Source organism: Grampus griseus (assembly GCF_964374135.1).
Source record: "Grampus griseus genome assembly, chromosome: 13".
Taxonomy (NCBI): Eukaryota; Metazoa; Chordata; class Mammalia; order Artiodactyla; family Delphinidae; genus Grampus; species Grampus griseus.
This window is the reverse complement of record NC_139007.1, coordinates 27440228-27453598: the sequence shown is the minus strand read 5'-3', so window position 1 is coordinate 27453598 and position 13371 is coordinate 27440228. Positions and strand designations below refer to the sequence as shown.

Genomic DNA, 13371 nt, shown 5'->3' with positions numbered 1-13371 from the left:
ACATACACACACATATTTAAACACACAGGTAAAATAATTACCAATTGAAGCTGAGTACATTTGTTTCATGTGCGTTTCAATGACATAAGGATCCCGAGAGCTGTAACTTCCCAACTCAGGGTAAAAGCTGGAGCCAATGTCATCTGGGGGGTTGTGTTTCCCTTGCGGATATTTCTTGGCTATTCTAAGGTCCCAATGCGAGAGGATTGGATGGTTCCAATGTATATATTTACCATCAAATTGTGGATTTCCATACCAGCTGTAATAAAATACATGTAAAAAATAATTCCGAGGTGGCAGTTCTTCTGGGTAAGGTTCAGAGGCTTTGGAAGGTTTCATAGTGATTTCAACACTTTTTAAATTCTTGACGTTTGTATCACTGTCGATTCTGTCACTCTTTTGGGAATCAAAAGTTTTTACCAAATGAGGAGTTTGTTGCCGAATTTCTGGAAGAAGGTCAAGTCCAAAAGGATCTCCAAAAGCAGCTTTATGTGGTCTCAGCATTTTTAAACCCATCATCAGAGAGAAAATAAATAGAATAAAAAGTGACAAAGTGATGCAAGTCCTTCTTCGAAACTTTGCCATGATGTCATACTTTAAATTCCAAAATGGTAAATGTTTAGCTGTAATTTATTGAAAACCGGTAATTAATAAGTGGCATTAACAATATTTTCCAATATATTCAAAAGGAAAACTAAACTCCATAAAGTGTTACACTGCAAAATTTTAAAGTGCATTATGACATTAACTATATAATCAAATCTTTATACAAAAGAATCTACATATGGCTAGACTGAACAGCAGTATGTATTCAGAAATATCACAATTGCATTTTTGTCAGAGCAAGATTTTAAGAATTTAAGAAAATGAATATATTCTTCATCATTTGGACAGATTTTACATATACTGACTATAGAAAGGAAACACTCCATATAGAGAGACTAAAATTTTCTAAATATAAATATAAAATGAAGAGTTCATATTTAAAAAGGAAATATTTGAGTATATTAAAGACCTAGTCATTAAATGGAATTTCAAAAACTTATTCTTTGACTACCTCACTTCTAATGACCTGTTCTTCCACCGCATTTCACCAACTCAGGTGTCATACTCATAATCTTGATCTCGTCATTTTCAATCAAAACCATTATTTCATTTTTTTCCATTTTCTACACATACCCTTCCATGCTTTGAGCCTCTCTACTTCAGTACTCCCACGCAGTCAATTCCTTTACCTTTTTGAGATGTCTAATCCACTGATTCTACCACTTTTTCACTATCACTTTTTTTTTTTTTTTTTGCGGTATGCTGGCCTCTCACTGCTGTGGCCTCTCCCGTTGCGGAGCACAGGCTCCGGACGAGCAGGCTCAGCGGCCATGGCTCACGGGCCCAGCCGCTCCGCAGCATGTGGGATCCTCCTGGACCGGGGCAAGAACCCATGTCCCCTGCATCGGCAGGCAGATTCCCAACCACTGCGCCACCAGGGAAGCCCAGTACCACTTTTTTTCTTCATGTTTTGTCTCTAGTGAAGCAGTTTATAGGCCATAGTTCAGCACTGAAATTCCTCATTTGCAAAACAGTAGGTCCTCCATATCCACAGGTTGTTTGAATCCACAGAAGAGGAACCCACAGATACAGAGGGCAAACTGTACTATGCCACTTTACATAAGGAATTTGAGCATCCACAGATTTTGGTATCCACGTGGGTCCTGGAACCAATCCCAGCCCCCTCACGGATATTAAAGGACAACTGTACCCTTAACTTCCTTTACTTCTCTCCTTCCTTAATACTTATCTGGTAGAACCTCAAATAAATGATGCCTGGCTTGACCTTGATCCAGAATTACATAATGATATTGGAGAAAAACACACACCATGTTGACTTTTCACTCTGAATTTATGACCATAAATTTCGGACATTCAAGATGGCTTAACAAGCCTATTACTATACCCCAGTACTTTCACTTTTCTAACCTCAAAGAATTATTTCATTCCTTCTCATTTTTCATCAAACGTGCTACTAAATCACCAATTTCCTTTATTCTCTTCAGATAGACATGTCCTATACTTTGTAGAGAAAACAGAATCAATCACATAAGAAATCCTTTATCTTCCTATTAAGAAATTAACCTAGTAACATCTACTGTTTTATGTCAGCAAATATTTCCAATTTTAACTTTAGTATTGTTTCACTGCTTTGCTTTACTTCTTCAAGAAGTGCTATTACTTTTATTGAATCTTTGCTGAATTTTTACAACTGCACCTTCTTTTTTTCACCTCTTTCTTCATTTAATTTTGATTTTTTAAGTGTCTTGTTACCCTCTATTTCTCATATGGCATTATCTGTTATGTTTGTCTTCTAGTCTTCAGATAGGAATATGAATTTTGTCGATTTTAATTATCTTAATATTCTCTCATTTCTGAGTTTTCATAATTGTAATTTACTTGTTCATTCATATCTCACATAATTACTTTGTTTACTTGTATTTAAATATTAAGTTACAGTTGTTATATATTTATGAACATGGTTCTCTGGCATGCTTCAAGTATTTACAAGTTTAACTTTTTTGCCCATAATGACTTTGCATGGAATTTGACTCAAATTATTTTTTTTGTTGCTAAATATTACATGAAATAATTTTCCTTAATGTTTGAAATGAATGTTCAATCATGATAGTTTTTCTAGCTTCACAACTCTAGCAATCATTCTTCTGTTGTTTTTGCGAAGTTTTAATATGGCCTTGAATTTTTTTCCGAGATCAGTTGGGGTTTACTCCATTCCCACATTTACCTGGAATTTTTTATTTCCCTCACTTTTATTTTGTTCCTACCCTGCTCAATTTGAAAGTTATTTCCAGAAGTTCCTCTTCAATATGAGGCTTTGTCCTGAAAATGAGCTTCAGCTACTTAGATTTATTTTAAAATTTTATAAATAAATAAATTTATATCTTTTTGTTATTGATTTCTAGTGTGAGTTAACTGAAAATCTTTCCAGTGTGATTTCAACCCTTTGAAATATGTTGAGACTTGCTTTAAGGCTCAACCTATGAACAATTTTGTTAAGTATCCCATATGCACCAGAAAGGAATATATATTAGGCAGCTAGTGGTTACTGAGTTCTACATATGTCTACCAAACCAAATACACTAAGCATGTGCGTTATATTTTTCATATTCTCACTCATCTTTCTTCTACTTGTGTTAAAAATCCCCCACTATCATTATGCCATGTCTATAACTGCTTACATTATATAATTGTCACTGATGTTATTATGTGGAGACAAATTTAGGAGTTATATTTTCCTGAAGTATTAAATCTTGTTTTATAATGAAATGTTCCTTCCCTTCTCTACTGATAGGTTTTGACTTAAATTCCACTCTAATATTAATATAGCTATAACATATTTTATTGGGTTCATGTTGGCACAAAATACATTTTTATCACCTGTCACCTTAAAGACTAGTTTTTTTTTTAAATATGACATTGCTTTATTGTTATTGTTGGTTTTAATCTAATCTGATAGTCTCTGTCCAATAATTATAGTATTCAGCACATTTACAATTCTACAAATATGGATACTATAGCTTTAAATCTACTTCCTACTTTTATCCTTAAATCTACCCTTACCCTTCTACTTGCTTTCCTTTTGGATTCCTTCTTACTGGCCCTAATTTCTCTCTTACCTTTTTTTTTTTTTTTTTGTGGTACGCGGGCCTCTCACCGCCGTGCCCCTCCCGTTGCGGAGCACAGGCTCCAGATATGCAGGCCCAGCGGCCACGGCCCACAGGCCCAGCCACTCCGTGGCACGCGGGATCCTCCTGGACTGGAGCACGAACTCGCGTCCCCTGCATCGGCAGGCGGACTCTCAACCACTGCGCCACCAGGGAAGCCCTCTTATCTTCTTTTTAATTGTTACATTCGTCCCTATTTCCTTGTTAATCATACAATCTCTTTGCTATTAATTTAGTTATCTTAGTGATTACAAGCATGTACTCTCACTTGTCAAAATCCAGTATGAATTAGAACTTTACCGTTTCTTAAACAATGAAAGCACTCTTAGAAGATTTTGTTTCCTTTATCCCTGCCCCAACTTTTGGCTCCTATTTTGGTATATTTTATTTTTTTACATATACCTTATACCCCTCCAGATATTATATTGTTCTGTACAGTCAATGTTCATTATATTCACCCTTTCCTTTGTTCTTCACTTGCTCCATATTTCCATTTAAAATAATCTCCCTTAGGATGAAGAAATAATTCCCTTTAATAGGGTCTTTGGTGTTGGTCTGCTGATACTCTTTTCATATTACTTTGTTTGAAAGTATCTTTATTTTGCCTTCACTTGGACTTTTTATGTATAAACTTCTATATTCGTAATTATTTTCTTTCAGCACCACCCTTATCTTGTCTTTGATTGTTTATGATGAAAATCCAACTATTATTTTTTCTCTTTATTCCTTTAAGGATAATGTATTTTCTTTTTCTCTGGTTGCTTTTAATATTTTTTCTCTTCATCTTTGGTTTTCAGCTGTTTTCCTATGGAATATATAGTAGTACGGTTCTCTTAACTTTTATCTTGCTTGAGGTTCAAAGTGCCTCTTCAATCTCTGGGTTGGTATCTTTCCTTAGTTTTGTAAAACTCTTGAACATTATCTCTTCAAATACTGCTTTTGCTCAATTATTGCTCTCTTGCTCTCTCATCTCTCATTATGGAATACATTACACACATCACAATTTTATGTCCCATGTGTTTCTTCAATATTTTTTAAAATTTTCCTCCTTTTGTCTCTCCATGGTTGTCTGAATATTTACTTCTGAACTATTTTCAGTTTCCTGATTCTCTCCAGCAGTGATTAATTAATTTCAGTTATAATTTTAGTCATAGAATTTTCATTTGACTCTTCTTAGAGATATCAGTTCTCTGCTAAAATTTTCCATCTTCTTTTTTAACTCCTTGAATTTTTTAATCCCATTTATTTAAAGTCCACCTCTAATAACCTGAATCTGAAATCTTAGGATTCTGTTTCTATTGCCTGTTTGGTTTTTTCCTCTTAATATCTGTACAGTAACTCTTTTTTTTATAGGCTAGGTTATTTTTTTACTGAATTCCAGACATCATATATGAAAATTTTCAGAGACAATGTGAGGCTCTATATATTATTTTCCTTCCGAGAAAGCTTATTTTTGCTTCTTGAAGACTTCTAGGGTAGAGGAAGATTATCTTAATATAATCAGAGATTGAAATCTTCAAAACTAGGTATAAGTCCTTCCGAAGATTGGTGTATTTCTGATTCATCTTTACTCCTTTATACTCATGGGTTCTGATATCAAAGTCACAGGTATTTATCAAGATCCGTCCTCTAGGATGGGCTTTGGAAGGGCCCTGAATTCCAATTTTGGTTCCCAAAGAGCCATGAAACTACCAAAAGCTCTATTCATTTTCTCAGCTGCCGCTTTCTACTTAATTCTCAGCTTCTCTGCAACTACTTTTGAATCAGAGGTTTTAAATAACCGCCCCCCCCCATTTCCTACCCTAATCTCCCAAAGAAAAATTAAGTTTTAGGGCTAGAATCATTCAAATACTTATATAATCCCACCTGAATTCCCTTATATCCTTAGTATAGTGAAAGGTTTTCTATACTTATGACTCAAAATTCAGATGCAATAAATAAAAAACAGATTAATTTAACTACATTAATTTTTAAATATATATATCAAAAGCACTATAAAATAAAGTGAAAGGACAACTGACAAACTGAATGAAAATATTTGCAAGATCTTCTGTGTCACTCAAAAGTAGAAAAATGTAAATTAAAACCTCACAAAGGTATCATTTCTTATCTATGAGATTGGCAAAAAATAAAAAGTATGAAACTACATCCTGTTGGCAAGACAGTGAGAAGCACTCCTATGCATTGCTAATGAATGCAAATTTGTACAACATTTTTTGGGGATTGGCAATATCTAAAAAAATTACACATCCATTTTCCTTTTGACTCAGCAATGCTACTTCATGGAATTTACCTTGAAAATACACAACCAATAGTAAGTACATAAGTTCATATACAGCATTGTTTGTAATTGTAAAATGTTGAGTATTCAGAAAAAAATGAGGAAGAGCTCTTTGAGATGACGGAAAGTGTTTTTCTGGATATACTGGCTAAATGAAAAAAGCAAAATGCAAGTAAGAAAAAATACATTTTCTCAAGTGAGCAAAATAAACATAGAAAAACAAGATTCTAATAAGGTTGATTATCTACAGAGTTAGAAACTGGGTGGAAAATAAGGGGAGATGAAAATGGGGTAGAGGGTGGGGAATGGACGTAACTCTTCTCAGAGTATAACATTTTATGCAGTTTTGTCTTTTTGAGCCACATTATATGTCACATATTCAAAACAAACAAAAAATATTTAATGTTAAACTCCAGTTAGTAAGTGGGTTATTTTTTGCTATGAAACAGATTAGCAATTCTTAAAATACTTAACGTATATTGTAAAAATAAGCAATATATGCTGTGAAATGGGGCCCAGGTTTTTCACTGACAAAAAAAAAAGTGAGTTACAAATGTAGGAAGTGGGAGGCTAAAACAAAACTTGTGTTGTCAGATTGCAACTGGCAGTATCAGTATGGATGTATGGCTTTTAAAAGATTAATAAATAGGAGTGTGTGTGTGGGTAGGTGGGTGTGTACACATATAAATACATGCAATCTATTTCCTAGCTCTGTCCACTGAGAGAGTACAGAACCAAAGAAATCCTGGCAGCAATAAACACATCTGATGACAAGACTCTGAATTGTATGTAGCCCTGTCTACTTGATAGAACCAGGTTGATTCCAAGAATGTGGCCGAGAAAGTACAAGATGAGCTTGGGACATCTTGCCAGAAAATCAGGAAGTAGTCAAAAACTGTAGAGACATGTCCATAGGACACAGGAGTCAGCTTGAAGGGGCAACTACCGACTAAATCTGGGACAGTTTCAGCATCAAAATAATGACGAAGAATAATAAATTATAGACATTAAAATAAGAATTCATGAATCTATACTGACATTTTTAAAATGTAAAAATAAATAAATGGAATAAAGAAGACATTTTAGAATACCAACTAATAAATTTAGATGGAATAATGTAATTGGACTATCACTATTTGGCTACTACCATAACTGTATCAAGGAAGAATCATTAATGGATATTAAATGAGGGGTTAAAAGAAGCAGGGTTTATGAGAAACAGGGTATCTACATATTGGCAAAGCATCTCCCCCCCAAAAGATATCCAATTAACTACAAAGAGAGACATAGTAACTTAACAGTGCAGAACCTAGCAGACACCACCTTAAACAAGTGATCAAAATTAACTTCAGCAGTTAATTTTGAATAAGTAGATATCTTGAGTCTACAGAGTGGATGCTCTAAGAAGAACACAGAATCACTGCTGTGGTATTTCTGTTAGTATTAATACAGATCTAATCACAAAGATACATCAGACAACATATTAAGATACTCACATACACAGATACGTACCTACATATATATATGTATACATATATGCATATATATGCATATGTACACATATTACATATAATATGTAAAATTATATACAATGTAATATATGAGTGTGTGTGTGTGTGTGTGTAATGATAAAGCAAATGTGGCAAAATATTACCATTTGGTGAAGCTGCAGGAAAAATATACAGGGATTGTCGAGTTGTTTGTATTACTTTTGAATCTTTAAGTCTAAAATTATTTGAAAATGGAAAAGAAAAAAGAAAGACTATCACCAGCAAACTGGAGGACATGAACTCTTAACATAATACCTGCTTATTTCGGGGAAGGACCAACTCATACAGTCCTTAAGCTTTGCATTGCAGGACTCCAGGGAGTGATATTCCTATGTATGGAACGTGACAGCGTTGTGCATAGGAATAAAGGATGAGATAACCATTTTGACCTGCTTCTATGATTTGCTGTCCTAAAATTTCCAAGTTGTCAAGATAAAAACAAATCCTTCCCTTTACTTAAAGAAGGTAAGAATTTTGACAAGCCATTAAGTAGAAAAAAAATTATGGATATAATATAATCTCAACTACAGAGAGGAAGGAAGTGTACTTAAACATGTATAATGATTACCTCTGGGTAACCATTTACTCAGTGATATTTTCTTATGCTGTCTTCTAAAATTAGAACATAATATTTCATAAGGAAGAAAAGTTTGTTTGGAGTAGGTATTTTATGAGGAAATAATCAATGGTAATGAATATTGACAAATCATAGAGAATGGGAGGAATGACTACTAGATTCAGAAATTAGTAAGACATTGATTTTTGAAATGTTGATCAGCTGAATGGGTGAAATGCATGGAAGAGTCAGGATACATAATGGAAAGAATACTGATTTTGAAATCTGAAGATCTAAGTTCAAATCAGCTTTGTTGACCTAATTGTGTGACCCTGAGTTTTTTTAATCATCTTAAAAGAAAAAAATTAACTGTTCTGTTTTCTGACAAAGTTGTTCTGTAAATCATGCAAGATAACGTATGTGAAATAAAATGTAAAAGGGTAATGTTTTAATCAAATGTAAATACTGATCGGATTTTAAAAAAAGAAAAGTGAAGAAATATATGAAACAAATAGTTCTGAGACATTTTTCTATTTGTTAGCTTCATTTCTCAGAGCTATGGATGAACACAAAACACAAAATATCTATTTATAAAAGCCGCATTTCCCCCCCTTTTGCCTCTAAATCTAATTTCTCTTTTCTTTTTATTTAATTCATTCATTTAAAATGTTTATCACATCATTATAGGTGATCCACTGGCTCTACCCCAACCTCCTGATCTCAGTGAACAATAAGGCATCTCAACCTAAATAAAGGCAGCAAACCACTGTGATTAGAAGCATGGGCTCTGCAGTTCAAATGCCTGGGTTCAAATTCTAGCTGTGCCTTTTTTTAGCCATTTCACCTATACAAGTGGCTTGATCTTTTCCCGGCTTCTTTTCTCATCTTCACGAGTTATTACCTCACTCAGAGGATTTTTGTGAAGATGAAATAAGTTAATGTTATAAAACCCTTAGAATCATTTCTGGCTTAGTGTAACACTGAATAAATATGAACAATTATTTATTCTCATGATGATTATTATTAAAGATGGGTGTCTGGCAAGCAATCAATAACCAACACATAGTTTACTCTCTCTAAATACCTATTCTCCATATAGCTAACTTCTGAAATACTACTCTAATCCTTCAAGACAAGGCTGAACTGTTGCCTCTTCCTGATACCTCTCCCAATGATTCCAGGGTGAAAAGTACTCACTTTCCCATACAGTCTATTACACCATTACCTACTTTTTAAATTGGCTTTTTTAATGTATTGCCTCATGCTATTTAATGTATTATACCCCCTACTAGATTGTTCCATAAGGTCCAGAAATAGAGTCCTTACCTTTACACTCTAGTAGAACCCAATATGTCTTACATTTAGTCAGTGGCCATTAAGTGTTCAGCTTAAAGAATTTAATTTCTGGCCCTTTTGTTTTTGACATTGGTATTTATTTGGGCAGTATGTGTATAAACAGATTCTACTGACTATACATATAGTTAACATGTTCAGTCTATACTAAACATATTATATAGGAAGAATCATAGATAGATCTAATAATTTCAAAAATCCATTTTAATAAAAATTATCATGTCCAACTTAGCAAAACGATGAAACTTGAGATGCCTAGCAAGTCTAACGATTTTTAGTAGAAAAGGAGTGGTAGAACTACTTATTTGGTTTCAACAAAAGAAAGAAGTTTCAGAAGTCACCTCAGAGAAAAAAAATCCAAGTTAATTGCAGATGTAAAGGTTCCCAAAGTAGTAATGTACTCAATACTCAAGGTACTGGGTAATGAAAATCTAGTATCTTCAAAGGCAGTTTACATGACATAATAATACATAGAAATAATACGTTCTTTTGAAACTCGATGGCTTCTGTTTTTGTGTTTGGTGATTTGGAGGTCTTTTCATCTTTTAAATGATTGTTTTTGACTTGGAGGTCTAGTGAGATATAAGAGATTCAGAATTAGTGTGATATCAATTATGATTTCGAAAAGGATTAGCTCCTACCCTGTTACTCAGAAAAGCCAAAAAGATTTCACTTTTTAATTATTTATTATTATACAGATTTCTGGTTGCTTTTTTCTTTTTCTAGCTGTTTCCTAATATTATTTTCTAAGAAGCCATTGTAGAAAAATATAACTAACACTAGAAGACACACCTGGAACTTTCAAAATCCATTTCTGTACCACGAGTTCCTTGCTTAGGTCGGTTTTAATGTAAACACTTGTACCCTTTCGTTAACAGAAATTCAGTTAAGCATAATCTCATCTTTCCATTTTAATCTTCCCAACAACCTATGATGTAGAACTTCTTTTAAATACCATTTTACAGATGACTGAACTAAGGTACAAAGCATTTGGTAACTTTTTCCAAGTCTCTGGGCTAACAAATGGCTAAGTAACCTGTCTGAGTTTAAGCAACTAGCAAGGAGCTGAGAAGTATGGCTCTAGAATTCAAGCTCTTGTCCTCATCTTATTCCACCTTCCTACAACATTTTAGACAAATCAAGTTTAGAGAATACAACACCATAAATTTTGTGACAGATGAAAACTGCTGACATGTGGTCATGTTTTCATTTAAAGATTATGGATTTAGAAAACAACGATTATCTGTTACTTACTCATAAACTGTAGTCCAAATTTAATCTGAAGAAAGCTTATTATCTTATCATACACTTACTATTCATTGTGTGACTAAAAGCCAGCAGCTCTGGTAATGTTTTATGCATAAAGCCTGAAAATCCACAAGATTCACTACACAACACTATTTTTTCATGATTTACATATAGCTCAACATGAAGGGAGTAACACATTGTCATGAAAACGATGTGCAAACAACGTAACTTAATATTACCAATACCTAGATTTTATTTTGTATTTTTCTTTCAAACTATTGTCTAAATACTTTACCATAATCAAACCATTCCAGTCCAATTTGCCTTTTTTTAAGGTCATATAATTAATATTTTCCTCCCTTGTTTTATTTTTTTTTTTAAGCACTTCCTCATTTTCCCTTAACTCTCATCCGCAGGGTCTTGCAACATTGAAGCGAAAACAAACTATCCTAACTGACTAAATTTCAATTTGCTCCTTTAGAAAATGGGAAAAGATACTATTCCAGCAGAGTTGCACCCTGCGATTTAGCAAACGAGAACAGTCTAAGATGATAGCGCCAAACGTGTGAACAGGTGAACGGAAAACCCATTTCTGCCTCGGCCTCCCCCGCCTCGCTCTCCTCTCCGGACGGCCGGGCGGCTGGAGACCGGAGCCCGCCACCTTCCTGCTATAGCCCAAGCCCGGTAGGCCTCGACCTTCCCACTTGCCCGCAAGGCTCAAGGCCGAGTTTGGGGACAAAAGGACACGGCTCTGAAAGGCTTCCATCACTCCCGAAATACCCAGCTTGCTGGGGAGGGAAGGGAAAACCGAGGCGACAGGACGTTCCGCTCCAAAGAAGTGGCAGAGACGACGCCAGCAGGGTCGAGATAAAGTAGTAATATAGAAGGCAATAAAACTAACCCAGACAAAGTAAGGGGTAACAGTGACAGAGTAGGGTGTCCCAAGGTCCCACAGCTCGCAGCTTGAAGCCCCCAGCCGCCAGCCGGAGGGGCGCAAGGTCAAAGGCCGTCTGCAGGCGAGCAGATTGGCTGGCGGGTGAGCGCGCAGGCGCTGGGGGGTGGCCCCGGTACCGGCCAAAACCTTATCTGCAGGGCCCAGAATCCTCCAGCCACTCACCAGGGTCTAGGAATTCAGCCACCAGTAGAGACTCGGCCGCCCGAGACGTTGAAGCTGGGAGTACAGAGAGCCCACAGCGGCCCTGCTGCGAGCCCGAGCAGCCGGGCCTCCCGAAGAGCGCTCGCAGAGCTTTCCGGGAGCCCCGAGGGGCGGGGCCGGGATGGGGCGGGGCTCACTGAGTGGGCGGGTCTCTGGTTTCCAGGCAGAAACCCCTGGGGTCTGTGAGGGACTGGAAGGGGTGTGGGTGAGAAGGGAGAGCATTTTCTGGGCGTCTCGTACGAGTGGAGAAAAGGCGCAGAGTAGAGTTGGGCTGGACTCGCATACTCTTTTCCCAACTAGAGATGACTCATTCCTCTGTTAGAAACTGGTTTTCTAAGGTTCTGCTGGGAAGCTTTCACTAATAAAGGACAGCTGTATTTGATGTGAGGGGTCCAAAAGTTGCTTTTAACTGGAGGACACTGGCTGTTTTCAAATTTTTTAAATTAAGGAACCGCTTGCCCTTTAAAAAAAAATGAAACTTTACTTGAAAGCTAAAAAGTAAACAGATGACATTTTTAATTTGCAAACATATTTATAAAATCACGTTTGTGTTGGAATACTTATAGAAATAATTGAGAACAATGAGGCAGCTGCGAAGAGCAAGAACCTTTGAAATAGGGGTTACAGCTGAAGGTTTTTCACCTTTCATCAGCCTCAGAAGCCAAGAGAATTCTCTATTTTGTTTGGTTACATAGTAACAAGGAAATCCTCACAGCCTAGAAGTTGCTAATGCGAACGATTTTGTAAGGGCTCTCCTTAAAATCTCACTGGATCTTTTAAACAAATTTTAATTGTGAAATATACATATGTGAATGTATCCCATATGTGCACATTTTAAAGAGTAATAAAAGGAATACCCAGGTACCCACTACATACCTGAAGATTCAGAAAAGTACCAGCATTTTTGAAGCCTTTTAAGAGGCCTCTTTAAAAGTATCTCTTTCCCTCCCAGCCAGACATAATTATTATTTTAAGTTTTATATTACTCCTTTACTTGCTTTTTTGAAAAGTTATATATGTATAAGTCCCTAAAAATATAGCTATCCTGGTGTTGTATTTTTATGTAAGTTATACGACATCTTTTCCTCTAACTTCTTTTTTCACTGCACATTCAGGTTTTGAGATTCAGCTACACACAAATCCATTTCACGTGGACTAGGCTGGCACAGCATTATCCATAACACCCACGCTATTGTTAGATTTTAAAACTTTTGCCTGGTGGTAGCATCTGATTGATCTTTTAATTTGCATTTTCCCCCTTGCTAATAGGATTGTGCATCTTTATATGCTTAGTGGCTATTTGGGTTTCTGTGAAATGCCTGTTCTCAATTTTGGCTCATTTTGTTGGCTTGTTTTTTTTTTTTTTTTTTTTTTTTGCGGTACGCGGGCCTCTTACTGTTGTGGCCTCTCCCGTTGCGGAGCACAGGCTCCGGAAGCGCAGGCTCAGCGGCCATGGCTCATCGGGCCCAGCTGCTCTGTGGCATGTGGGATCTTCC

At 35.9% G+C, this 13371-nt stretch overlaps 1 protein-coding gene across 6 annotated transcripts in view; it reads right to left on the bottom strand.

Annotated features, from left to right (window-relative positions):
• MANEA (mannosidase endo-alpha) overlaps positions 1-11967 on the bottom strand; it is a 135772-nt gene extending 123805 nt beyond the window's left edge. For 4 of the 6 annotated variants that reach the window (XR_014297584.1, XM_082668569.1, XM_082668570.1 and 1 more), the window contains exons 1-2: positions 11837-11965; positions 42-623 (exon numbers count right to left, since the gene is read on the bottom strand). Coding sequence is in view for 4 of the 6 variants with exons in the window: in XM_082668569.1 (XP_082524695.1) it covers positions 42-585 (544 nt within the window). In the remaining 2 variants the exon portion in view is untranslated. Of the gene's footprint in view, positions 1-41; positions 624-11620; positions 11698-11836 lie in introns of those variants that run through there. The other 2 variants (XM_082668568.1, XM_082668571.1) reach the window with 2 other exon arrangements.
• Between the last annotated feature and the right edge of the window lie 1404 nt (positions 11968-13371).